This window comes from Prionailurus viverrinus, chromosome C2, assembly GCF_022837055.1.
Source record: "Prionailurus viverrinus isolate Anna chromosome C2, UM_Priviv_1.0, whole genome shotgun sequence".
Taxonomy (NCBI): Eukaryota; Metazoa; Chordata; class Mammalia; order Carnivora; family Felidae; genus Prionailurus; species Prionailurus viverrinus.
Window position 1 is genome coordinate 2,311,288 of NC_062569.1, and position 25,856 is coordinate 2,337,143.

A 25,856-nucleotide genomic window follows, 5' to 3' on the forward strand; every position below is an offset into this window, starting at 1 on the left:
TCACCTGCATTGATTTTAAGGGAAAAGAATGGGGGGCCGGGGGGAGGGAAGAAACCTTACCACCCTAGAAACAAGAACATCCCAGCAACGTGAAAAATCTTCCTCTGAAGAAAACCAACTACAGACTGCTAGACACATAAAGGACTAAGACAGAGCTGGTTATTTAAAGAAAGTAAACGCTTTGCTACACACGTTAACATTCAGTCAGTGTGCTCCGAGACAGAGCCTTAAGGAAAATACTACCTGAGCTTGGGAGTTAATACAATCATTAAAAGGAGGTCTAAGACCGTGTGGATACACAAAACTTTTAGAACCATTACTGGTTAAGTGATGACGGAAAACATCCCACCAGGCTGGCTTGTGAACCCGTAAGATCGGTTTTAAAAATAGACATCACTGAGGTATTTCTTCACCATGACATTTTTAAACCCAATTCGTAGCAATTACAGTGGTCTTAGGACCCTCTCTTCCAACCGAAACAAAAATGGACTAGGGGAAGGAGAGAGGTGGAGACACAACACAGCATATCATGGTAATGTGCTTCGACTTCATCAAGTATTTAATAAACAAAAAAAAGAACAAAGGAAAGAACAACCCGTCAACATGTTACCTTTGGTAGGAAAACAAAACAATTAAACACAAAACAAAAGAGCAACACACACTTCACCCAGTCACTGTTCAGTAAAGCAGTGGCCGCCGCAAGGTCCTGGTGATGAACATCCCGCTGGGTCCGGAAAAGGTACACGTACAATCGTGAAGGCTAAAGGATTCCCGTTCCCTTCGAACATTTGAGGTTTGCAACTAGATCCTTAGAATTGCTCCTAAAAGGGTACATTTGCAGACATTCAAACTATAGATAAAATATTTTTCTCTTGAAGAGAGAGACCTAAAGGTCTTCATTTGCAGTTAGGTCCTCACACAGGTCAGGCGGACCAGTAGTTTCATAATACTGAGCGACCAGGTAATGGCGCGCGTACTTTCTACTGGGGTGGAAAGGCCAGATCGTAAGTAATACTTGGGATTGAGGACTACGCTGGCCTGAGTACAGGAATATCTGGTCTCAAAGTTTCTTTTTCAAGGTCAATCAGACGTTTCTCCTGGGAGAAATCAGTTCTGGATTTAGAAAAACGTTTTCTTCCAGAGGTAGCTTCCCAACGCCTCCCCCTCCCCCCACCCTCCCAGGGACTAACACTATGCCTTTCAGAGACCCGTTAGATGCTAACATGAGGTAGATGACTTTCGCCACAAGTGAGGTAGAAACTAAACACGAGCAAATGGTGTGGTGTGGAAGGGGATGGGCGTCCCGTGCCGTTGGCCTGCAGGAAGCCAGAGAGAGCTCGAGTTCCAGGAGGGCCTGGCTGTAGGGCATCCTCACACGGAGTACAAGCGTTTGACTTTTATACAGCCCCAGACTGTGGGAAAATCAAGGAGAGTGATGTTTTCCATAAATACCCTAAGTACTTTTTGGCACCACTGGATTTTTGTTTTGAAACAGAAAAACAAGCGTAGAACTTTGGCGTATCTTCCGCTATCTACCAGAACACAACAATTGTAGAATTCTTCCAAAAGGGAAGACGACACATACACAAAGAGTATTCTGCTGCTTCAAGCCTCAAAAGACTTCCCCCCTGAAATCATTAAGCTTTGGCTTAACTAGAACGAAACCGAACGAGCCAATCGCAAGCCATTCTCTTAGAACTCCAACAAAGTGCCTCAAATCTGGCGACTCTTTCGGCCCAACACACAATTTAGATTGTTTATGGTACCCTTGTAGGTGTTTCCCCCAAATAAGTTAGACTTAAGGGCATCCGTCAATCAAGGAGCTCGCGTGCACTTGGGGACCACCCGGGACCACGGGCTCCGGCGAAATCTCCTGCCACCTGCCGGCCGCACGAGAGCACAGGTTTCCCAGACAGCACTGCTTCCCATGACCAAGCTTACAGAGAGAAGACTTTTTTTTTTTTATTTTTAAAGACTAACACTTCTGAAATGTCAACTCTGTCAACCAAAAGTGGTTTTTACCCACGGTTTACTTAGCCATCTCGATACCCAAACCTACACACCCATATCCAATTGGGATCTTGTCCAAGCATAAACCGACCTTGCGCCCCATGCCACCCTGCCACCTGAGCAGATCAGACAAACATGGGGAGTATTGTCTGAACAGCACATTTACTCATTAGAAAGTTTATACTCCTTCCTCCTTCGCAGCACCCACGCCCTCATCTTTTCACCATGTTCAAGTTCAAGACTCCTCTCCTCGACCCAATTCCTACCTACCCTAGCATCACCTCATAAACAGGCAGGAGATATCCAGTTAAAAACCCTTATTTTGAGCGGCCTCACTCACACCAGAGTTCCAAATGTTGGCTCGTCTCCTCGCTCTTCGATTTGGAGCATTCCACCTTGTACAACAAACACACTCCAAAGTGCTTCGCACCGATCCCTGTGGGTCAGGAGTCAATCATGGGCAGCCACAGATGGCCAGTGTTTTAGAAACAAAAGCTTCCCAAGTGTGACCATGCTTCTCAAATGGCAGCGACGCCCAGTTTTGGGTGCAGGAAGGTAAGGAGGTGTCCCGCCCCCGAGGGCAAGAGGCAGCACCTCGTACCTCCACACTGATGCCGGAGGGGGGACCTACTAGCTTTGAGCCTGCAAACTGGTCAGTCTATTAACTAAGACCCGATCATTTCGGTCCCGTGTGGAAACCCTGGCTTTACAACCAAATCCACAGAGAAATGCTAACTCAGCAGTTTCCCGTTACCGCCGCTCACCAAGAGAAGTTCTCACTCGGGTCCCGCGAGCCCCCCCACTTATGGGGGCCCCGGGAAGGGCAGGATCAGAACACAGATGGGAGACTCAAAGGTAGTGACTACCTGGAGTAACTCGTCCCAGGTTTCCGAGAACATTTCTAAGAATTTCCAAGACCCATTTCTTCAAAATAAAGTTTCGTAAGCATTTAAAACCAGTTGTCTTTGGTGTTTAAAGGGTGGTTTGTTGGGTGGTTGGGGGGAGAGGGCGAAGGGAGGAAGGTCAGCACCAAGTTATTCCAAAATAAAAAACAACAAAAATGTTTAATTATACAAACCCTTTACCAAAGGACTTAGAACCTAGGGGCGAATAAGAGGCAACTGAATAGGAACTAGGGAAGGACTCAATACCAAATGCTTCAGTAAAAGGCGGTTTTCCAAAACAGGGTTTCCGGACGCCTCCTCCCCCTGAAACACAGCAGCCGGGAGGCAGCAGTTGGAAGCTACCGTCCAATTTTTGGATCCTTTATTGCATGCGGTTCTCCTTTATGAGTTTTTCCCCACATTGGTCATTCAGAAACCCTGCTCTAACGCGACGGGGAAGACCTAGGGTCCCCTGAAAGTGGCACACGTCCAGGAGACCATTGATTGGCTCGCTATGCTGCCCCCGGCACCCTTTCTTCCTCCGGGAGGAAGAAAACACATTTCTGCACATGTTAGCTCTTTCTGTTCGTTTAAAACTACGTCCATATTGCAAGGGTAATTTTCTCATACATACGGGGACAGAAGCTGACCCGACAGTCCTTCTGTTTCGACAAGAGGTGTCCCCGTAAGCCCATCGTCAGAGACCACCTCTTCCTCCCGAGGTGTGCCACTCTGGAATTTGGTTCCTACTCAGTATTTGGGGGAATGCAGGGACCCACGTGGGTCCTCACAAGCAGAACATCAGCTATACCTACTTCCCACCTGAAAGACAGATAATGCCCAGACGCACAAGGCTCTGTACCCGAGTCCGGCTTACAACCATCCAACCCTGTAAAGTGACGGACGCCATCCCACAGTTCTGCAGCGGGAGCCTGGCTTAAGCGTTCATTCTTTGGTACCGAGAGAGGTTTCACAAAAGGCATTGCATCCTACGTGTTGGGTTGGGGCAATTTGGTTTACAAATCCTTTACATTCAAAGGCCTTTGGGGGAAAAAAAAAATCCACGTGAACCACGAGGTCCTACTACTGCGTGGCTCGGAAGCAGACCGCTCTGCAAAAGCGACCCGGGCAGAGGGTGCGGGGGTGAGCTGTTCCCGTCTGACTTTCAAACATTCTATTTCCCTGAACTTCCAAAGCAGGAAAAAAATTGTGCTTTTAAAGTAAAAGGTCGTTTCTTTGCCTCCTCTTCTTAGGAAAAGAAACACCTCGCATTAACAGAACGACATTCAAGCCGGGGTCGGGGGCTGACCTCCACCCTCCCTCAGAGTGCCGGGGTAGCCTGTTTCTTTCTCGTGCTCTAGGTGGGCTACCTTGGCACTCGCCTGCCCGCCCGCACACAAGTCAGCCGGTCAGGCGGGCCGGATACCCTCTTTTCTGAGAACGAGGCTGATTTTCTTCTTCCTTCCACTGAACTTTATAACCAACAGCAAACTAAGAGTACTTAACTTTTGAGAATACTTTTAATCCAAAATCCTAAAGCTACATCTATTTTTTAGAAACCAAAGCGTGAGAAGAAACGTTTCTTCGGGTGGTGGTACATCACCCGCAGCTTTACTATTCTGGCGTAAGATGACTCGGACCCACAAACACGCAGGTGTACCCAACGTCCCTTAAAGGAAACAAGGATCACATATCCTAAAATATGAATAGAACAGTCTGCTTTTCTTGGCTAGCAAGCCACAGACACAGCCACATTTTCTAGGAATAAGAAAAGATGCTGAACAGGATGATAAACACACTGAGGTATAAAAGGAGAACACAGAAAAGTTCTCTGTTGCAGCATTTAAAAAAAAAAAAAAAAACACAAAAAAAAATCAAAAAGTTTCCCAAAAAGATCAAGATCACACAACACAATCTAATCCCCAAAACACAGTATTCTCCAGAACACAAATACTCTATAATGAAGCATTTTTAAATCTTATTTTTCCACATTTTATAGTTTTTCACTTTTTTTTTTACTTAGTTTTTTCATGTTTCCTTGGCTCAATCTACAGAATACACCCCCACCACACACATCCAGTGCCCCCCGCCCAGCCACAGAGACGCCAGGCTTGTGCATATCACGCCCCACGGAGGGTCAGAGGGAAACGTGAACTCCACTGAGTGAGGGTGGGGAGGAGGGCAGAGGGGCTGCTGGGGAAGGAAATGCAAAGATTCATGAGGTAGATAGAAATTATCACGTCACAGGCTCAATCCCTGCAGAAAAGAGAAGTACATTCATCTGTAAAAAAAATAAAGATGAGGTAGGACTTAAGCAATGTTGTACTCTTCTTGTTCTCTTTCAACAAAAGAAAAAAAGAAATTTCCCTGAGACTGTTTCTTCTTTGAAATTCCAACGGAGACAGAGGGAGACGCGCACACCCCAACGCAGAAGCCCAGAGAGCGGGATTAGAAGATGAGGATCCGATTGTTGCCAAAGTCCACCACCACGATCATCCCGTCGGGGGTGACGGCGATGCCGGAGGGGCGGTCCATCTGCCCGAAGCCGCTGCCCTGGGCGCCAAACTTGCACAGGAAGCTGCCGTTGGACTCGAACATCTGCACCCGGTGGTTCCTGGAGTCGGCCACGATGATGCGCCCCTCCTGGTCCACGGCCACACCCTGCGGGCGCAGGAACTGCCCGTTGCCCGTGCCCTCGGAGCCCAGGAAGCGCGCGGACTGGCAGTCGGGGTGGATGACCAGGAGCCGGTGGTTGTTGAAGTCGGTCACCACCAAGTGGCCCTCGTGGTTGAAGGCCACGCCCCGGGGCGAGTCAAAGTGCTTCCAGAGAGCCCCCTCGAAGCCGTACTTATTCAGGAAGACGCCGTCGGGCCCGAACAGCTGGATCCGGTGGTTCCGGGTGTCTGAGACCAGGATCTTGCCCTCCGCGTTCACCGCCACGTCCCAAGGGTAGTTGAACTGCCCGTTCTTGGTTCCCTTCTCGCCGAACTTGAGCAGGAACTGGCCCTCGAACGTGAAGACCTGAATGCGATGATTGTCCTTGTCAGCCACCACGATCCTGCGGGAGGCGTCGCAGGCCACGCCGGCCGGCCGGTCGAACTGCCCGGGCCGGGAGCCCAGGGTGCCGAACTTGTGGTGGAAGGCCCCGCACGGCTTGAACACCTGGATGCGGTTGTTGCTGCGGTCGGCCACGACGATGTAGCCCTCCTTGTCCACGCTCACGCCCCAGGGGCGGCACAGCTTGCCGTCGCCGTCGCCCTCGCTGCCGAAGCTCAGGCCCGGGAGCCCGATGCCCACGTAGCTGCGGCCCGACTTGACCACCACCTTGAAGGGGCTGTTCTCGATGTGCTGGTTGCACATGGTGACCGACACGAGGTGCTCGCCCTCCAGCTGCGGCCGGTAGCTCACCACGTACGTCCCGTTCTGCTGGTCGCTCACCTCGGCACCGAACAGGTTGCCGTCGGGGCCCAGGACCACGGCCGACATCAGGTCGCCCCCCGAGAGGCGAGGCTCCCCGTCGTGGTCGTAGCCGACGACGGTGAAGGAGGCCACCTTGCCCTGGAGCGCCCTCTTGAGGCCGTCGCCCGTGGCCTTGGTGAGGGGCGCGAAGGCCCCGCTGCTGACGAAGCCGAAGGACTTGATGGCCAGGTACAGGGCCTGGTCCGGGGGCGTGAACATGACCCGGTCGTCCTCCTGGGGCTGCAGGAAGCCTCGCACGGTCTTCAGCTCCTGCACCTGGGCCAGCATGCGGTCCCGGGCCAGCAGGACGTCCAGCGCCCGCCCCTCCTCCAGGACCTGCTGCACAGCGCTGATGGTGCTCTCCAGCTTGTTGAGGCTCTGCCGCAGCTTCTCCACCTGCAGGTACAGGGACTTGGCTTTCACCTGGCGGATCTTCTCCACCTGCAGGGACAGAGCACGGAGGCTTTGAGGCAGGCAAGGGAGCGAGACGCACGGCCCGGCACCGGTCACTCAGACCCACACCTGGTGCGGGCGCACGAGGACGGCCGGCCTGTGCTCTTCAGAAACGGCCAAACTCCCAGGACGGAGGGAGGCTGAGGAACTGTCCCAGATCACGAGAGAGGACTGAAAACGGTACTACGGCTTGCACTGCAGGATCCTGGACCGGGGGAGGGGGGGGGGCACTGCTCTTAAAAACGGTGCTGGGGGGGGGGGGGGGGGGCGCGCACCCGGGTGGCTTAGTCCATTAAACATCCGACTCTCGATTCTGGCTCAGGCCATGATCTCAGGGGTCGTGGGACCAAGCTAGGGCTTGAGGGCTCAGGCTAGGCATGGAGCCTGCTCGAGATCCTCGCTCCCTTCCCCTGTCCCGCCCGGCTCCCTCCACCCCTCCTCCACCGGTGTGCTCCCTCTCTCAAACAAAAACAAAAAGACCCCACAGAACAGTGCTGGTGCACACGGAGCAGGGACCGGTGCATACTAGCATGGTTCCAAGGTTGAACTTCCTGATTTTGAGAAACTGTGATGATGTAGGAGAATGCCCTTGCTCAGAGGAAATAAACACAGAAGAAGTGTTTAAGGGTAAAGAGGCATCCTGTCCACAACATGCCAACTGGCTCTCGCTCAAATCACATACAGAGTGCACACGTAGAATGGTGAGAATGGGTCAAAATGCAAAATGATCAGTAAATCTGGGGAAAGGACATACGGAGTTCTCTCATTATTCCTGTACTAATAAAATCAAAATCAAAAGCGAAGAAGAGCCACAAAACCAATGCTTATGGAGCACCTGCTTTGTGCCAGGCACTGGGGGTGCATAACGACCAACAGAGAGTAAGGTCTTTGTCCTCCGCAGCAGGACCTCCCAGTGGACACAAGGCCAGTCTTGCACTCCCGAAGGGCTGAATTTTCAGTGCAGCCACAGAGCCTGCAATCTCTTCAAAGATTTCTCCCTCTCTCTACGGCCCCCGCCCCTGAGAGGAAGAAGGACTGTATGTGGAGGGAGCAAAGGGATTTGTTGAGAACCTAATTCAAGATTACAACCTGTACCCCCTTGCCCGGCCACACATCCCATCTCCATGGTTTTCTGCCTCCACAGAAAGGCCCCACACCCCAAATTTGGAGAGAAGTCTTTGGAAACCACTGGCCTGTATTTCCAAAGGAGCCCTTTAAATCCAAATTGCTGTGATCTACAAACCTGAAATCAGACCTGCCCCAAATAATCCCTGCTTCTGAGGGTCTCAAGCCACTCTACTTGGGAGCATGGGGTTCACTCTGACCAATGAAAGAGAGCCACTTCTCCATGTTTCTGCGTCAGATCAGTAAAAGTCCTCCAATTTAAAGTGATTTCCCCTGTGATGGGAATAAAGGTGCCACCCAGCTGACTCGTGCCATTTTGCAGACAGAATCACGACTTCTGAGAGCTCTGCTGATGACAATACCACAGAAAGACTATTTCAGAATAAGGGTCTCCTGCTGGGGGGGGCCTGGATTTCAGTCCGATCTTCCCTTGGTGGGGGCAATGATGCGATTTTTGACCCATTCATGATTTTCCATCTGTCGGCTCTGGGAGCAGGACACGTGTGGGGACAGATCAAAGAGCAGCTTTCTCCTTTGTTTTTGCGCTGGGCCAAACCTCTGGCCTTTGGTTTGGATCTCTCAACGAGGTGGCTGCAGCTAATCCCACAAGGTAGCCGAATCCCCTGGAAATGTGTAAGCCACAGGCATGAAAAAACATCTAGATACACAAAACCAGGTCACCTGGCACTCAAATCCCTTCAGTAATGCGTGATGCAAGAAAATTAGATGTTGTATAACAAAGAAGTATCCGAGCAGAGACAGGTAGGAAAGCTTTGCTGGGAGGGGCAGAAAGGCAGTAATTAGTAAAAGAGAGTGGGACTCCCACAAAATCTGGAGGGCGAGGCATAATAATAAAAAGTAAAGACAAATGGGACTTAGGTACCTGTGTTCCGAACGAGTGAGCTTGTTTCAGAGGTTATCGGAGAATGAGTTTTTAGAAATGAAGCAGAAACAAAAGAAAAGAGACTGACTCTTCTTCCAAGTTTGCTTCTCCAAGACTAAAAACTTGCTTTCCAAGCCCCCTGAAAGAGAACTGCCTTTAGGGAGAGGGCAGGAGTCGGCCTCACAGGAGGGAGGGTACCTAAGGTGAGATGCGCAGAGAAACTCCTTTGCACAAAGGCCTTTTCATCAGCAAATCCTGAAGAGCAAGTTTGTGGCAGAGTTCCCCAAAGAGCTCTCAGGTTGCACAAAGCGGGCCCCTTTCAGCTATAATTAACAGTCGTGGGTGGCGTGACCTGGCAGACCATGGGGGCACGTGAGTGTCTGAAAACCATGTCAGGCCCACAAAGGTGCCTCCATAAAATATGTGCTGAATAAAATCTCGAGACTTCTTCCACCCAAGGATTCTTCACTTCTCATCAAAAGGCAACTGAGTCCTATTTCCTGAGAAGCCAGCAGAGGCAGAAAGCAATTGGCTGTGAGCTAACTAAATGGAAAACGCCACGCACAACTCCAACGCAGCCTTCCAGAACATTTTAGGGCACAGTCACTGGTGAGGATCACTTTCAGAAACTGAGATCCCATCTCTACCTTCACATAGTTTAGATGATTAAAACGAGCACGCACACACCTAAGTGCACCCTTTTTACTCAGCAACGTGTATGGTCTCATTCATGTATTAAGAGACCGTGATTACAGATGAACTGGCTTGAAGTTCAGACCCATTCACAGGCAACAGATTCTCTCCTCTTCCGAGGGCAGAGGGAAGATCAGAGAAGACAATGTTGGCATGAAGACTTGGGTGGGGAGACGGCTCCTGCCAGCTGATTTCATCTAAAGAGCGGGCACACACGTGTTGCCCTCCCAAGTGGGAGACAGGGGGTCAGTTAGTACAACTAGGCCGGACCCCAAAACTAAGGATGCTTCCCACCTGCCTGCTTTCGTAACACTCTCGACCGTGCCCCCTTCTCTCGGTCTCCTTTTGAGGATACCCAACCACATCCGTGGAGAGCCTCCTGGCTTCCAGCTGGGGTCTGGAAGCGAGCAGACGCTCAAATCCTCATGGGCTCTCTGCAGCTCACTGAAAACCCACCAGCCGCGGAGGCCGGGGCAGGGGTGCACGAGCTCCCCTTACCTTCCACAGCAGCTCACACTCCCGTTCCTCCAGGGCCTTCTTGTGCCGCGCAGTCACGGCTTTGACCTCCGACTGTACCACCTTGGCCTTCATCTCCACCTGTTCCGCCACCGTCTGGGCCTGCTCGATGCTCAGCTGGAAAACCAAGAACAAGCTCACGGCGTTAGGAGGACCTCCGCTGCTCCGAGCAAGTCACAGACCCGAAAAGCTCACGGCCTGGGCCCCGGGACCACTCGGCCCGCTTCCCTGGAAAGAAAGCAGGCACGCGGGGAGAGAGTGCACCTGTCCGGCATGGAACCGAGGGAGGTGCGGGCAAATGCCGGATTTCCTCGTATGGGAAACGGCACCTACACAGCGAACGTCAGGACCGTTAAGAGCTACTCTGACACCGGGAGCCCAGGGTAGCGGGGCCCGGCCGAAAACCGGGAAGGAGGACCGGATGTGAAATGTGCCACTCCCCACAGACTTTCTGGCCTTACTGGCCACCAGGGAAGACCCCGCAGGCCGACACAGCCCTCGGGCGAAGGTGTGGGGGAGCTGCAGGCCTCCCGTTGCGGTCAAAGGGTTAGCAGCTCAGCTCATTCCAGCCAGCACCAGCCCCAAGTGACCCAGGGGACTGTCTGCTCTGCCAGAGAAACCAAGCGCGCCCTGTGGCCAAGTCAGCTCGCCAGACCATCTCCGCACCACCGTGTGCCCCACCCTGTACCAGCAGCCCTAGTAAAGCAGCCAGTTTAATCAGACGTATTATTGTTCATAAAAAATTAATCAAGACAGAAGGCCCAGTGTTTTCATTAATATTACATGATGTGTCTTGAAAAGCCACAAGGATTTCTTTGAGATACTGAGGTATGAAATCAGGGATTCCAAACCGCTGACGGTGCTCAACAGGTCTTAGGGTGGGTGTCCCAAATTAGGAGGGGCCTAGAGGAGCACCAAGGGTTTGGAGCCTGGTCTGGGCTCAGGAACCAACCACGGGCGCACCCTGGACCAAGGGGTTCCGGCACGTGGAGGATACAACTGAGGCAGTCTTGGGCAAAGCAGGCTGGAGTCATCCTAGGAGTCGGGTACCCCAGTTTCAGACCCCAGCTCCACGTTCCAGTAGTTGCAAGGCCTCGGACAAGGGTCTGGCCTTCTGCAGCCTGGGCGAAGGGGAGGGAAAGGCAGGATAATCCACAGAGGGAGCTCAGCACAGCCCCTGGCCGAGTAGGACATCGTGTTTACCTTATCAACAGCGCTCTGCAGATCAACACTTGCATCAGAACCTCAAGCATGCTTCCCCTTCATCCCATGGACCTCCCGGCTTACAGGCACAGTCCTGCACCTAGGCCCACGCACACTTCCTGCCCAATTTTGTTTTTAAATTGTGGTAATAGGGGCGCCTGGGTGGCGCGGTCGGTTAAGCGTCCGACTTCAGCCGGGTCACGATCTCGCGGTCCGTGAGTTCGAGCCCCGAGTCGGGCTCTGGGCTGATGGCTCAGAGCCTGGAGCCTGTTTCCGATTCTGTGTCTCCCTCTCTCTGACCCTCCCCCGTTCATGCTCTGTCTCTCTCTGTCCCAAAAATAAATAAACGTTGAAAAAAAAAAAAAAATTGTGGTAATAGACGTAGGCCATAAAACGCAGTGGTATTTAGCACCTTCCGAGTTATGTTAAGCATCACAGCCATCTAGCCCCGCACATTTCCACACCCACTAGACAGTCTTCCACCTCCCTTCTCCCCACGGCGTCCATGCTCTGCTGTCTCCACACCGCTGTCTCTTCTGGATGGTTCACATAAATGGAACCCGACAACACATATGAGCACCCTTATTTGTAGGACTATGCTTCTCTTTAAACAGTCGCTTACAACAGGGAATACCCCCGTTAATGCTCTCAGTCTAGGTGACGCGCCAATGGCATGAAAGTCACACTCACATCGCAACTGCCTCCAAAGCACCCTTGCTTGACGTGGCTGACTGCTCATGGCATCCTCTGCCCCTCCCTGTGAGGCCTAACAATCCACTGAGCTGATCAGAGGTGGCACTCGGGCAGATCTGGAATGCTCAGAGACTATCCATGGCTTAGAATGCAGTCTCTTCCAAATTCAGCCTACATTTTACAACTCAGCTCAGATGCCACTTCCTTCCTGAAACTGGCAGTGAACGACCCCTTCCGTGTTTCTGTTCCACCTTTCCTACCTAAGTGTCATTGCATTGCATATCAAACGAAATGCGGGGCTAGTTACACAGTCCACGATATGTTTTACCCGTGCTAATGTCTACGGCCATGGCCATTATTTTAACAAAGCACTAGGTAAGTATATCGGGTTCAATACTGTCTCCCCCAGGGGCACCTGGGCGCTCAGTTGGTTAAGCATCCAACTTCGGCTCAGGTCATGATCTCGTGGTTTGTGAGTTCAAGCCTGAGGTCAGGCTCTCTGCTGTCAGTGTAAAGTCCACCTCTACCCCACCCCCTGTGCCCACCCCTGCTTGCATGCTCTCTCTCTCTCTCAAAAATAAATCACTGTTAGGGGCGCCTGGGCAGCTCAGTTGGTTAAGGGTCCGACTTAGGCTCAGGTCATGACCTCGCAGTTTGTGAGTTCGAGCCCCGTGTCCGGCTCTGTGCTGACAGCTCAGAGCCTGGAGCCTGCTTTGGATTCTGTGTCTCCCTTTCTCTCTGCCCCTCCGCTGCTCGCTTGCTCTCTCCCTCTCTCTCTCTCTGTCTCTCCCTCCCTCCCTCTCTCTCTGGGGAGCCCGGGTGGCTGAGTTGGTTAAGCCTGACTTCAGCTCAGGTCATGAATTTCATGGCTCCTGAGTTCGAGGCCCTGTGCTGACAGCTCAGAGCCTGGAGCCTGCTTCAGATTCTGTGTCTCCCCCTCTCTCTGTCCCTCTCCTGCTCACACTCTATGTCTCTCTGTCTCTCAATAATAAGTAAATGTGAAAGATCAAAAAAGGTTTAAAAAATATAAATCAATATTAAAAAAAATATATTGCGTCCCCCAATTTCAGGCTGACGAGTTATAATGTGGTCATGTTGGACTAGAGGGAGTCCCAAATCCAGTGCGGGATCATCACATAAGGCCACGTGAAGACACAGACACGCAGAGAAAGACCACATGACAACAGGGACAGGAATTAGGAGCCGTGCAGGTACAAGCCAAGGAAAACCAAGCAGTGCTGGTGACTACCAGAAGCTTGGAGAAGGCAAGGAGTGGTTCTTCCCTAAAGCCTTCAGAGCACAGCCACGTTGACACCTTGATTTTGGACTCCTAGCCCCCAGAATCCTGCACAAATAAATTCCTATTTTAAGTCACCAGTTTATGGTAATTTCTTATAGCAGCCCTAGGAAACAGCAGCCAACAAACTGAAGCAGATGGAAATACCCAAATTACCGAACGATCAAAATTTAGACCGATCAATCACTGAATGCATACATACAGGTATCCTAAATGTGCGAGGTCGATTTCAAAGGTCTCAGGCGGTCAGGATGGATTCAGAAAATGGGAAACCTCACCAGACTTTTTTTTTTTTAATTTTTTTTTTACAACGTTTATTCATTTTTGGGACAGAGAGATACAGAGCATGAACGGGCGAGGGGCAGAGAGAGAGGGAGACACAGATTCGGAAACAGGCTCCAGGCTCTGAGCCATCAGCCCAGAGCCTGACGCGGGGCTTGAACTCACGGACTGCAAGATCGTGACCTGGCTGAAGTCGGACGCTTAACCGACTGCGCCACCCAGGCGCCCCTCACCAGACTTTTTTAAACGGAGATGATTTAGTGTAGAGAATCTGGTTAAACAGGAAGTGGAGAACTGTCGGGGCAAAGGGCATATGGAGGCCGAGAGGCAGACCATAACTGCTAAGCAGCCACCACCCTTGGGCCAGGAAGACACAGAGAAGAGACGCGGTTACAAGCAGGGACCAGGGGCCATGCCCAGCTCATTCTGGGAGTGGCAAAAGCTGGAAACTGCCACTTCTGCTGCCAGGGCGAAGAAATGCTGCTACGAGCAGGAAGGCAAACGGAAGAAGGAAGTCCCTTTTCCCGACTTCCAGACACGACGTTTGCAGGGCCGCAGCCCAGCACCACACGGCACAAGTGCGAAGGGGTCAGATTCCGTGCAGAGTATATACCTTAGTAACCCACACACCCTGTTTTCAGACACGTTAGCTGGCGTCCCAGTCAATACATGACCGAGGCAACCAAGCCTTTGCCCATAGATTTCTTAGCTTCCTCAACGGAAAGCAGAGGCGGCAAGCTGCTATTTATACCAACGCCGTATCATATACCGACTGATTCTCCATAAAAACCATAGGAAATGGAAGTAACGGGCTTACGTTCCCGCAGGACAGAGCAAGGACTGCCCTCTTTGGCTACGAGTGTCTATTCGCCTCTCTCCCTACTGTCTCCCAGCCAGGTCTGCTCCCTGCCAGGTCCCTAGCAGGCCCTCGGGTCTTGATTTCCCTTCTGTGACAAGGACGGTTTCTTCTATTTTTCAATCAGGTAGAAGGGGTACAAAGCTCTTACTGTAATTTGAGCGATCCCCAAGTGCACAAGGATAGGCTCATTCCCTGGGTTGAGAGTCATAAAAGCCCTGCGTGCAGAGACAAAATATAGCGTCCTTTTCCTAATCATATAAAGTCCGGTCAAGCGCTGCATTCCAAGATGTGCAGACCAGGACCTGCTGAACTAGTTTCCATTATCTACACAGGGCATTTGAAGGAAACAAGGGGCAGGTGGGAGGGGGAAAATGACAGTGGGTAAAAGAGCTGGGTAAATTTCAAAAACAGAAACATTCAATTTACAATAAAGAAGGGAAAACAAAAATTACCCAACAAGCATGCAGCTAGAGAAGGAGTTTTTTGTTTTTTTTTTAATTTATTTTTGAAAGAAAGAGAACAGCGCGTACACAAGCAGAGGAGGGGCAGAGAGAGGGAGACAGAGGATCTGAAGCAGGCTCTGAGCAGACAGCAGAGAGCCTGACGTGGGGCTCAAACTCCCCAACCATGAGATCATGACCTGACCTGAAGCTGCACGCTCAACCAGCCGAGCCACCCAGGCACCCCAGAAAAATGTTATCCTTTTTAATTTTTTAAAATGTTTATTCGTTTTTGAGAGAGAGAGAGAGAGAGAGAGAGAGAGAGAGAGAGAGAGAGAGACAGACAGAATCCAAAGTAGGCTTCAAGCACTGAGCTGTCAGCACAGAGCCCAATGCAGGGCTCGAACCAATGAATGATGAAGTAATGACCTGAGCCAAAGTTGGATGCTCAACTGACAGAGCTGCCCAGGCGCCCCTCATGTTATCTCTTAAACCTTTTTATTTTGAGAGACAGAGAGAGAGAGAGAATGAGTGCTCAGAACCATGTGTGAGCGAAGGAGGGGCAGAGAGGGAGAGGGAGGGAGACAATCCCAACCCGGCTTGATCTCATGGGACCTGAGCCAGACGTGTAACTGACTGAGCCACGCAGGCACCCCAATGTTGTCATTTAGAGCTGGCAGGTTCAGTCTAACATCTGAAAGCTGAGGGTCTCCATCTGGGTAGGCAAATCAGTGTGCCAGCCGAGTGCTGGTCACTCAGTGTGGAGGCCAAGTGGGTTTCTGAGGGAAGAGTACAGAAAGCAATTAATGATGTCTGTTAGGGGAAACAGGGGTGGTCAGGTGACTGGTATCATTAGTGTCCCAACAGGCAGAAGAATACCAGAGAATGCCAATGTCACCTGCACACTCACAGAGCAGAAAACTGGACATGGGAGATACCATAGTTCACTCTAAAATGTAATTTTATCACATTTAATACTTTGAAAGTAAGACTTATCTTGGGGCGCCTGGGTGGCTCAGTCGGTTAAGCGTCCGACTTCAGCTCAGGTCACAATCTCGCGGTCCGCGAGTTCGAGCCCGGCGTCGGGCTCTGGGCTGATGGCTCAGAGCCTGGAGCCTGTTTCCGATTCTGTGTCTCCCTCTCTCTCTGCCCCTCCCCTGTTCATGCGCTGTCTCTGTCTCAAAAATAAATAAACGTTAAAAAAATAAAATTAAAGTTTAAAAAAAAAAGAAACTAAGACTCGTCTTAAAACTGTCAGTGGGGCTTTCCCTTTGTGAGGTACATCTAAAATAAACGTGCATATTACAATCAATGGCATCTTAAGCGCGATAAATACATTAATTGAAAAATCAAGGCTCCCTTTACGAGAGCAACTTGTGTCTTGATCCTGATTATAGACATCTCTCCCACCCCAGGGGAATCAGTGCACCTTATGAAACCCTCTAATTACGTAAGTGACCAAAAAGTTTTACTTCCAGGAAGAGTCAAAGTTAAAGTAATAAAAGGTTTTAAAAAGCCCTAAAAATTGAGTGATCAGTCTTAAAACATCGATGAGGTACACTACAGACATCTTTCATGCTTCCTTCGTTGTAGACAACTCTAGACCCTTTGTCAGAGTTAATTCTCTATACAGGATTAAATAGAATTAATTGAAGGATTTGCTTCTGGGTGTTTTTTTTTTTTTTCCTGGAACTAAGTGTCTCAAGCTAAATGAAAACAAGTAATGAGTCTCTCAGAGTTTTATCTCAGGAACCGTGGTTCACAGACAACTGTCCATCCAATACTTGTAATTTAATAATGGATAAATGTGCCTGTTTGAAGAAAGGGAACAGAGCTCTTAAAAGTCTTTTATAAACAAAAGCTGGTAAGAAGGAAATGAAAACACACCAGTCCCAAGTTGTACGGAGTGCAGATATATTGTGAACGGTCATGGATACTCATGCAAAGGTAAGGTTGGTAAGAACTTAAATCTGACTGCAGATTTGGCGGAAGCATCCTTTACTTATGGGATGTGTTCGTGCTCGTTCATTTAGGCCAAAGGAAGTTTCCTATCATAGTGCCTCCAGGTGCAGTGCCCAAGGAGGCATGAAGGATGCCAGGTCGATCAAGGGCCCTTCCCCGCAATTTTACAAACGGACGTTCCAACCTCTCCCCAACAGGGAGGAGAGGAAAAGGAAAACTCTCCCCCTGAGGATAGCTTGCTGCAATACTGCAAGACTGGAAGGCATCTCCGTGTATGCCCACCACGTTCAACAGCAAGAACGAGGCCACCATGGAGAGAGGCAGAGCTAAGAGACCGAGTGCTGGCACCAAGGTCTGAGTCCCTGGACACCTGAAGCCCCATCCATCCGTGTTCCACCCGGTCCCCTGAGACTATTCATCTCCTTTCATTCAACTGCAACCAAGGATCCTCATGAAGACAGCCTGGGAAAAATTAGGTCAATTAGGTCACGGTGCACTTGAGTCCCTCACACTTGTGTACACTCATTGCCACTGTGACTTCTGGGGGGTTGCTTAGTCGCTTTCAAGCACAATTTTCTCTCTGCCAAATGGAACAAACACCCAAACCTCGCATACTGGAGAAAGTGCCTGTTCCAGTGCCTAAAACAGAGTAGAGCTCAGGAAACAGGGACAGTTCATTTGAAAAAAATTTTTTAATGTCTATTTGTTTTTGAGAGAGACAGAGTGCAAGCTGGGGAGGGGCAGAGACAGGGAGACACAGAATCATAAGCCAACACCAGTCTCTGAGCTGTCAGCACAGAGCCCGACGCGGGGCTTGAACTCAATAAATAACCATGAGATCATGACCTGCGCTGAAGCAGAACACTTAACCGACTGAGCCACCCAGGCGCCCCAGGACTGTTCATTCTTATTGGTGAAAAGACAAAGCCTATGGCTGAGGAGATCTGGGATCTTAAGCATAACGACTAAATTTTGTTCTTCCATTTCCAGATCTGTAACAGAAAAAAATGTTTCTTTCATCTACTTTCTGAGTTAGTTTGTATAAATTCATATAAAACAGTAGCCATCCTCAGCATTCCTTGGGATAGACTTTCCATAGCGGCAGATAGGAATGCTGCAGGGTGCATGGTCTATTAAAGTGATCAAACAAAACACAAGTCAGAGAACCAAGGTAGTCCAGAAAGTCTGGATTAACTTACATTTATCTTCACTTGTGCAATTTAAGAAAGTCATGCTTAGTCATCAAGCTCAGTCCTTCTAATTTTTGTGCTAAATGGTGCGGTATTTATCACTGTAGTTTAACACGAAGAGCGTTTACCCTTTCAACCAGGTAGGCAACTCAAGTCCAATAAAGGAACTCAGGAAAAGGGTAGGGCAAAGATAGCCAGTGTGCACAACACCCACTTTACTCTTATCACTACTACTCACTAATACTAGTTATCAGATGAAGAGTAACAGAAGCTCTAGCGAACTTGAATCAAAACGCCCCTGCAAATGGCTAAAATTAACAGCCCAGGAAATAACAGATGTTGGCGAGGATGCAGAGAAAGGGGAACCCTCTTGCACTGTTTGGTGGGAACGCAAACTGGTGCAGCCGCTCTGGAAAAGTGTGGAGGTTCCTCAAAAAAATTAAAAATAGAACTACCCTGTGATCCAGCAATTGCACTGCTAGGAATTTACCCAAAGGATACAGAAACACTGATTCAAGGAAATATACGCACCCTGCTGTTATACGTAGCAGCATTATCCAATGAGAGCCAAACTACGAAGAGTCCAACGTCCATCGACCAATGAATGAATAAAGATGTGGTGTGTGTGTGTGTATATATATATATACACACACACACACACACACACACATAGTATATATACACATACATATAGTACTCAGCCATAAAGAAGAATGAAATCTTGCCATGGATGGAGTTAGAGTCTATTATGCTAAGTGAAATAAGTCAGAGAAAGGCAAATACTATATGATTTCACTCATGTGTGGAATTTAAGGAACAAAATAGGTGAACATGTGGTGGGGGAAAGAGAAGCCAACCATAAAACAGACTCTGAATTATAGAGAACTGAGGTTTGCTGGGGGGAAGGTGGATGGGGAGGCTAGATTAAATGGGTGATGGGTATTAAGAAGGGCACTTGTGATGAGCACTGGATGTTGTATGTTTAAGTGACGAATCAGTAAATCCTAAACCTGAAACTAATATTACACTGTATGTTAACTAACTGGAATTTAAATAAACACTTGGAAGGAAAAACGCCCTGGTGAATGAAGCAGTCAAAAGACTGGATTTTGAACAATTGAGAAGTGCCATGCAGCCTTCTAGGAAATCTCTATAAAAGGCGGGAGCATGCCTGTTTCCTTTCAATTGTCCAGGATATAGATGCTATATCGTGAGTTCCAGCAGCCATTTGTAGCCAAAGGTATGAATGTCAACACCTCGGAATGGCGAAGCAAAGCTGAAGGATTCCCCAATGACTTTCTGTACCTCTAGAATAACTTTTTGAAACAGGAGAAATTAACGCCTTGCATATTTAAGCTACCACATTTGGGAGCAGGGTGAAGGCCTGTTACTCATGGCTAAATTCATTTCCTCCCGGGTTAAAACCAACAAAATCCTAAACTATGACAGAATGGGGTGAATAAATTGCTTGGGACCTGGAAAGCAGGTCCTATCACAAGAATTTAAGAAAACACTTGACGGTGATAAACATGTTCCTAACCTTGACATACTTGTGTTTTCATGGGTGAAATACACGTTGAATATATATGTGTTCATATGCTTTAAATACGTACAGTTCATTGAATATCCATTTCCCTCAATAAAACTGGGGGGAAGAAAACTGCCTCAGTCCCACCATAATCAGCAAAACGCCACTATTCCTATTTTGGCTTATTTCTACTTCCTCCCATAATTTTTTTCATGCATCTTTACTTGTTTTGCATAATTTTTCCTGGACCAATTTCAGGGTTTCCTAGTTTTAGTTAACACTGTATTATAACATGATCCCAAACTCTATGAATGTAAGGGGCTGAAAAACCTTAATTCCTATTGTTGACCTTTCCTACTGGTACAAGCTGCACCTTCAGGAGGCAGGACACGGCCTTGGAGATTCCTATTAAGAGGACGGAGTTCCTTCCATATTTAAAGCTCTGGATATTTTTCAGAACATGCTCTCCCACTCACAAAGATTACGTGTGGTGTACTTACTCCGTCACTTATCCAAAGTAGTGCTCTGGTGTCATTATGACTGGTTACTGCTCAGGCTGAATACACTTCTGTACTTTATATGAAGTGGTCAGGCTGTGTCTTTGCAAGGTGTCTGCGGCCCTTTCATTCCTTCGCCTGTGTGGTCTCTTCCTTCCTAAAAGTTGTGCCTACTGATTATGATCTTTTCAGAGTAACTATTTCTCTGCCCCATTTGCTAGTCTGCTGTTCTCCTATTAACATGCATGCATTTTGGGGGCACCTGGCTGGCTCAGTCAGAAGAGCATGTGACTCGTGATCTCAGGGTCGTGACTTCAAGCCTCATGTTGGGTGTAGAGATTACTTACAAAAAATAAAGACTTTAAAATTATGCATAAGTTTCTTGTATTGCTTCTTTTAAGTATATTTTTGAGAGAGAGAGAGAGAGAGAGAGAGAGAGAGCGAGCGAGCATGCCAGCCAGCAGGGAAGGGGCAGAGAGAGGTAGACAAAATCCCAAGCAGGCTCCATGCTATCAGTGCAGAGCCGGGCACAGGGCTCAATCTTGAACCGTGAGACAGATACAGCCTGAGCTGAAATCAAGAGTCGGAGGCTTTACCGACTGAGCCACTCACGCACCCTCCTTGTATCACTTCTAACATATCTACCTCCAGTTGGCGTTTTCTTTTTTTTAAAATACTTGTCCCCTTCCTTTCCATGTAATAACCCTGACTAGGATTTTATTTTGGTGTTTGCTATCATAATTTAAATCTCTTACAACTATTCCTTACAACTTCTTACTCAGTTTGAGACCTTAAGTTATTGGCAAAAATAAAGCTTACTTCCAGGATATCTCCTGCTTCTTGAACCTGACTTGCCAATACACACGAGAAGTATTTAAAAGCTCCCAAATGATGCATTTATTCAATAATATTATGAGTAAATGAACAACAAAAGAAGAAAGGGTAGATGAACAAGTTGAGGACAGTTTCTTAGACCAACGATGTCCAAATCAAACTTAGCAACTTATTTTTTTATTTTAAAAAATAGTTTAAACACTTACTTCTTTTTGAGAGAAAGACAGAGCACAAGTGGGGTAGGGTAGACAGAGGGAGACATAGAATCGGAAGCAGGCTCCAGGCTCTGAGTTGTTAGCACAGAGCCTGATGCTGGGCTCGAACTCACGAACCAGGAGATCATGATCTAGGCCCAAGTCACCCCCTTCTTTATTTTTTAAATGTTTATTTTTGAGAGGGAGAGGGAGAGTGCATACACGAGCAGGGGAGGGGCAGAGAGAGAGGGAGACAGAGGATCTGAAGCAGGTTCTGTGCTGAAGGCAGAGAGCTCTATGTTCATTCATGAGCCCTATGGACTCAAACTCATGAATCGTGAGATCATGACCTGAGAGGAATCAGATACTTAACTGACTAAGCCACTGAGTGGCTTAGCTGCCCCTCAAACTTGCGATTTACATGTCCTTGCAAAAGAAAAGAGAATCTCTTACCCTGTGACCGGAATCATTCTGTATTTTAGTTTAAATGGAGTTAAGGGATGTATAAAAGGGTGTGTGTGTGCACCAGTTAGATGTGTGTTTTAAAATAGCTTACCACTCCCCCAAATTTTGTTAATTATGTTCCTCCTTCCTTCTCCAGTGTTCACATTAATAACAAAAATCAGGGGCATCTGGGTGACTCAGTTGGTTACGTTCCAACTCTTGATCTCAGTTCAGGTCATGATTCCCGAGTTTGAGACCCGCATCGGGCTCCAAGCTGATAGCACAGAGCCTGCTTGGGATTCTCTCTCTACTTCTCTCTGCCCCTTCCCCACTTAACACCAAAACAAAACAAAAACAGCCTTCATACTATCTGCTGTATTCTCTAATATAAACGCTATTAAATGGCAGTGTATGAATTATGTGGTTAGGCCATTTATTTCATGAACATTGACCAATGCAAGAAACCAAGTGCCTGAAGCACCATGCACCCAAAGTAGTGTTCTTTCCTGGCATTCCAAGGTCGCTTCTTTACCCTGTGGGGAACCTCTCAGTATCGGACATCCTTTCCACTGCTTAGTGACCAACAAAGGAAAAAACACTTGTATACTTGCACACAAGTCTTAATTCTTAATTATGTCTATGAAAATAAACCAGAGCCTACCCTGTGCTAGCCAGTGATGGATTTTTCCAACTTCTTCCAGGCGTACTTTATAAATGGTTTTTAGATTCATCACTGAGACAGGAACTCTACCTGAAGCTTTCAGAACTATGTTCTTCCTTAAATACAAAAGCAGGGGCTCAGTTAAAAGCAAACTCCTCCTTGTTCTCACTAAATCAGTTTCAATGATGTCCTGACCTCCTAGAAGGAACCCATTTGCAAAACATTTGTTCACAATGAAGAGTGGGTCCCTACCAGTCTTCTGACGTTGGAGACGGTTTGTTTCTAAGGCTCACATGGGAACAAACTGACCCTTCACCAAATGACTTGAGCAAAACTAACTTGTTCTCCATCTTTACCTCAGTTCCCCCTCCCTCCCCCAAAGGCATCACAGAGTTAACTCAGAGGGAAAAGAAGGGCCGTGTTTTCTAACACTCAGGAGACTTCTTAGCAGGTATGAACCTCTCCACTTTCATTAGAGGGCCACGAGATAGTTTTAGGAATAGTCAATGTACTGAGAACCTGATAAGAACATTCAGACAGAAATGGTTGTCCAATCATACCCCAATCTTTGGATCACTGGCTGAGAGTAGGTTCCGAAGAATTGCAACCAACAGCCCCAAAAGGGTGCCTTCCCCGCCCCCCACTCCCAGTTACACAGGGACCTTGAAGCAGTCAATTCACAATCTATGCAGATGATGTTCAGCAGGTATACCTGGATGTGGCCATGCAGATGATTAAACAAACTGAGCTTCCCATCTCATTCCTGCCACTTGGCTCCTCCCCAAAATGCCCCACTGAGCTCAGCAGTACTGCTGATATTTGAATCTCACCCCTAGGTTCTTCTTATTACTCACAGCAGACTGTCTGCTAACAGTGACTGTATTCGCTGCAGGAAGTTAAGCATGGCAGACAAAATCCTCTGTCCGACTACTTCTCTCCGTGAAATTCTCAAAGTTCCAGTTCCTTGAGATTTCATCATTGCAATCACAGATCACAGGTCTCTCTTTACGTCTCTAGCGAATCATGACAACTCATTCTTCTTTCCAGAGTGGCTGATCCCAGAAAGTGGAGAGCACCAGCAATTCTGTGAATCATGTCTCAAGGACCCCAGAGTGTTCTCAATCTCCAAGGACAGAAAGGGGTTAATAAGATGAAGCCACAGTCGGGGGGGGGGGGGGGGGGCAGCAGGACCCAAACGCAGCAGGTCTTGGGGCTCCCCAGGTGATGCTGACAGCAGCCAGGTCCAGGAGACACCAGCAGGGTAAGGCAACGGACGAAGTCCCCACTGCCGTAAAAAGGGGAGCCACCAACCACTCAGGGACACAAGCTCACCAAAACGGAACACAAATAAAATACAACTATGCGCTAAAGGGGATGCTGACAACCAAGAATTTAAGAGCAACCAAGAACCACTCTGAAGGCATAGAGAAGAAAGCAGCCCGCTCTGGCGTTAGAATATGCCAGAAGTAGTCACTGCAGAAACAGACGCTCAAACCTCTAATCACAGGGCTTGAATAACAGATAATCTGACTCTTCAGAAAGACCACTTCAGTATCATGCATAGGAACAGGATAGCTGCTGAGAAACTTATTAAAACCCAGAACTATCCTTCTGCCCCTTCCTGATTTTAACTTTATTTATTTTGAGGGGGGGGGGAGGGGCAGAGAGAGAGAGACAGAAAATCCCAAGCAGGCTCTGCACTGTCAGCACAGAGCCCGATGTGGGGCTCGAACTCCCAAACAGCGAGCTCATGACCTGAGCAGAAATCAAGAGTTGGATGCTGAATCCACTGAGCTAGGCAGGCGCCCCCTTCTGCCCTTTCTTTACAGCACATGATCAATTCCTTACCCCTTCCAAAAAAGGTCTTATTTTTTACACAATTCACTTATTCAAATGCTCTAAGAATGTGAACTTTTCATTCAATTTCTGCTCAATGATTAGCAATGTTTCCTTGACTTTCAAGCTTTTCCTACAAGGAAAACGTCTCATGATTTTTTCTTAAAACCTTGTCATCTGGACCAGGCAATAAGATTTTAAATCAATTCAGGCATGCTATCACTCAATGGTAAGAGAACTTTTCTATGCCCCAAAGTTACATGTGTCCCTTCCTAAACCCAAAGGGATGGGGGACTCAACAGAAACAAGGGTCTCAGTCACCAGGAAGCGACTTTTTATTGCTTGGGAAAGACTCTGAGATTCTGAACCTTATCTTAAACTTCTGTTGCTCACCTCTGTCTCACCTATAGATAAATAAATCTGAGCAGCGGAGAGATCTGCCTGGAAAGCATTAAGCGCCCAGTCTTTCTGCAGTCCCAGGGGAGGTATGCTAACGCCCACTTGTACTTGGGGAGGGGGCTGGATGAGAAACAGGCAGATGATGGGGAGGGCAGAGGAGGGGAGGGAGCTTAAGTGTGCGCAACAAGCCCTGACTGGCTAGTCAACTTTGGCCACATCCCCCTTGGCAAACCCAAACCCTCCCCAAGGGATTACTGCTGCATGGAGGTCACAGGAGCTCGGTGGGTCATTGTTCCCAGGCCCCCACACACCGGAGCCTGCCCGGGAACCTACACAAGCCATCTGAAAGGGAGTGGGACAGGTTTTACGTGCAAGAAAGAACAAGGGAAAGGGGGGGACTGACCTGGATGGCCTGGCGGCCCTGCTGTGCGTCAGCCAGCAGCTGGATGGTAAGTGCCCTGGAGTCCTGCAGCGCCTCCTGGAGGTAGATGAAGCTGTGGCCGCCGTGCCGGCCCATCGTGCACTCACGACAGATGGGCACTGAGCAGGTGTCACAGTACAGGTGCAGCACCTGGGGACCAGAGAGGGGACAAGCATTAATGAGATTTGGGACTAGCGGGGAGGGAGGCAGCCTCAGGGGTGCTCTGTGGATGCCAGACCCCAGACACCCCCTTCCCACTTAGCAAGCACACCCCCGCAGCCAACCGCGGGCAGCGTGCCCTCCTTTCTTACCCCCTCAAGGAGAAAACAACCAATTCCCTCTTTCCACTCCGGTTTCATTCAGAACTTTAACCGAGACTCCAAAGGCAAAGACAAAACAAAACAATCCTCCTGGCATGAGATTTTCCCTAGGTCTCAGATTAATTGCCCAGAAAAGTTCTAAGACTGTACCTCCCTAGTCTGAGATTGGTGGCCCGAATGAAAGAATATACCAGAAAAATGTGTCTTGCCACCCCACCCTCTGGGTGTGTGAAACACAGTTAGGAGCCAGTATTAATCACCGTCACAGGGCAGCTCGCAGCCACAGTCCCCCCCCATCAAGGAGATTAGTGCAAAGTGCAAAGCATGGTTCTCCCAGGCACGCGGGCAAGCTCTGGGCTTAAGCTTCTGGAACGAAGGCAAAAAGCTAGTGGTAAGGTCAGCCAGCTTCTTGTCTTTCTTCTTCCTGCCAAGTTGTTCCAAGGAGTTGACCCCGAGAGGCAGCCCGCGCTGACAGAACTGCTTTGTGATGTTCTGTATCTCCCTGGGGCCCAGCCTGCCGGGAGGGAGACACGGCTTGGCACAACCTTCACCTGCTGATAAATGAGGAGCTCTCAAGAGCGGAAGCTCCTTGGCACAGAAACTGGGCCAGTCGAGCTGTATCCTTCCATGGAGCAGGGCACTTAGCACCGCTCTCTGTCAACGTCGGCTGGACGGCTTTCGAGAGCAGGGCTTCCATTCGCCGCCGGCATACCTGGGCTTGGGGAAAAGCCAGCCGACACGCAACAGGCAGGGAAGCAGTGTCCGAGGGGCTG

General features: G+C 48.9%; 1 protein-coding gene across 1 annotated transcript in view; it reads right to left on the bottom strand.

The window, feature by feature from the left end:
* Positions 1 to 1,188: 1,188 nt before the first annotated feature.
* The window catches only part of TRIM71 (tripartite motif containing 71), a 66,620-nt gene continuing 41,952 nt past the window's right edge, over positions 1,189 to 25,856 (bottom strand). The window contains exons 2-4 of the mRNA XM_047873958.1: positions 24,746 to 24,913; positions 10,006 to 10,140; positions 1,189 to 6,794 (exon numbers count right to left, since the gene is read on the bottom strand). Coding sequence (XP_047729914.1) covers positions 5,343 to 6,794; positions 10,006 to 10,140; positions 24,746 to 24,913 — 1,755 coding nt within the window. The 3' untranslated portion in view covers positions 1,189 to 5,342. The remainder of the gene's footprint in view (positions 6,795 to 10,005; positions 10,141 to 24,745; positions 24,914 to 25,856) is intronic.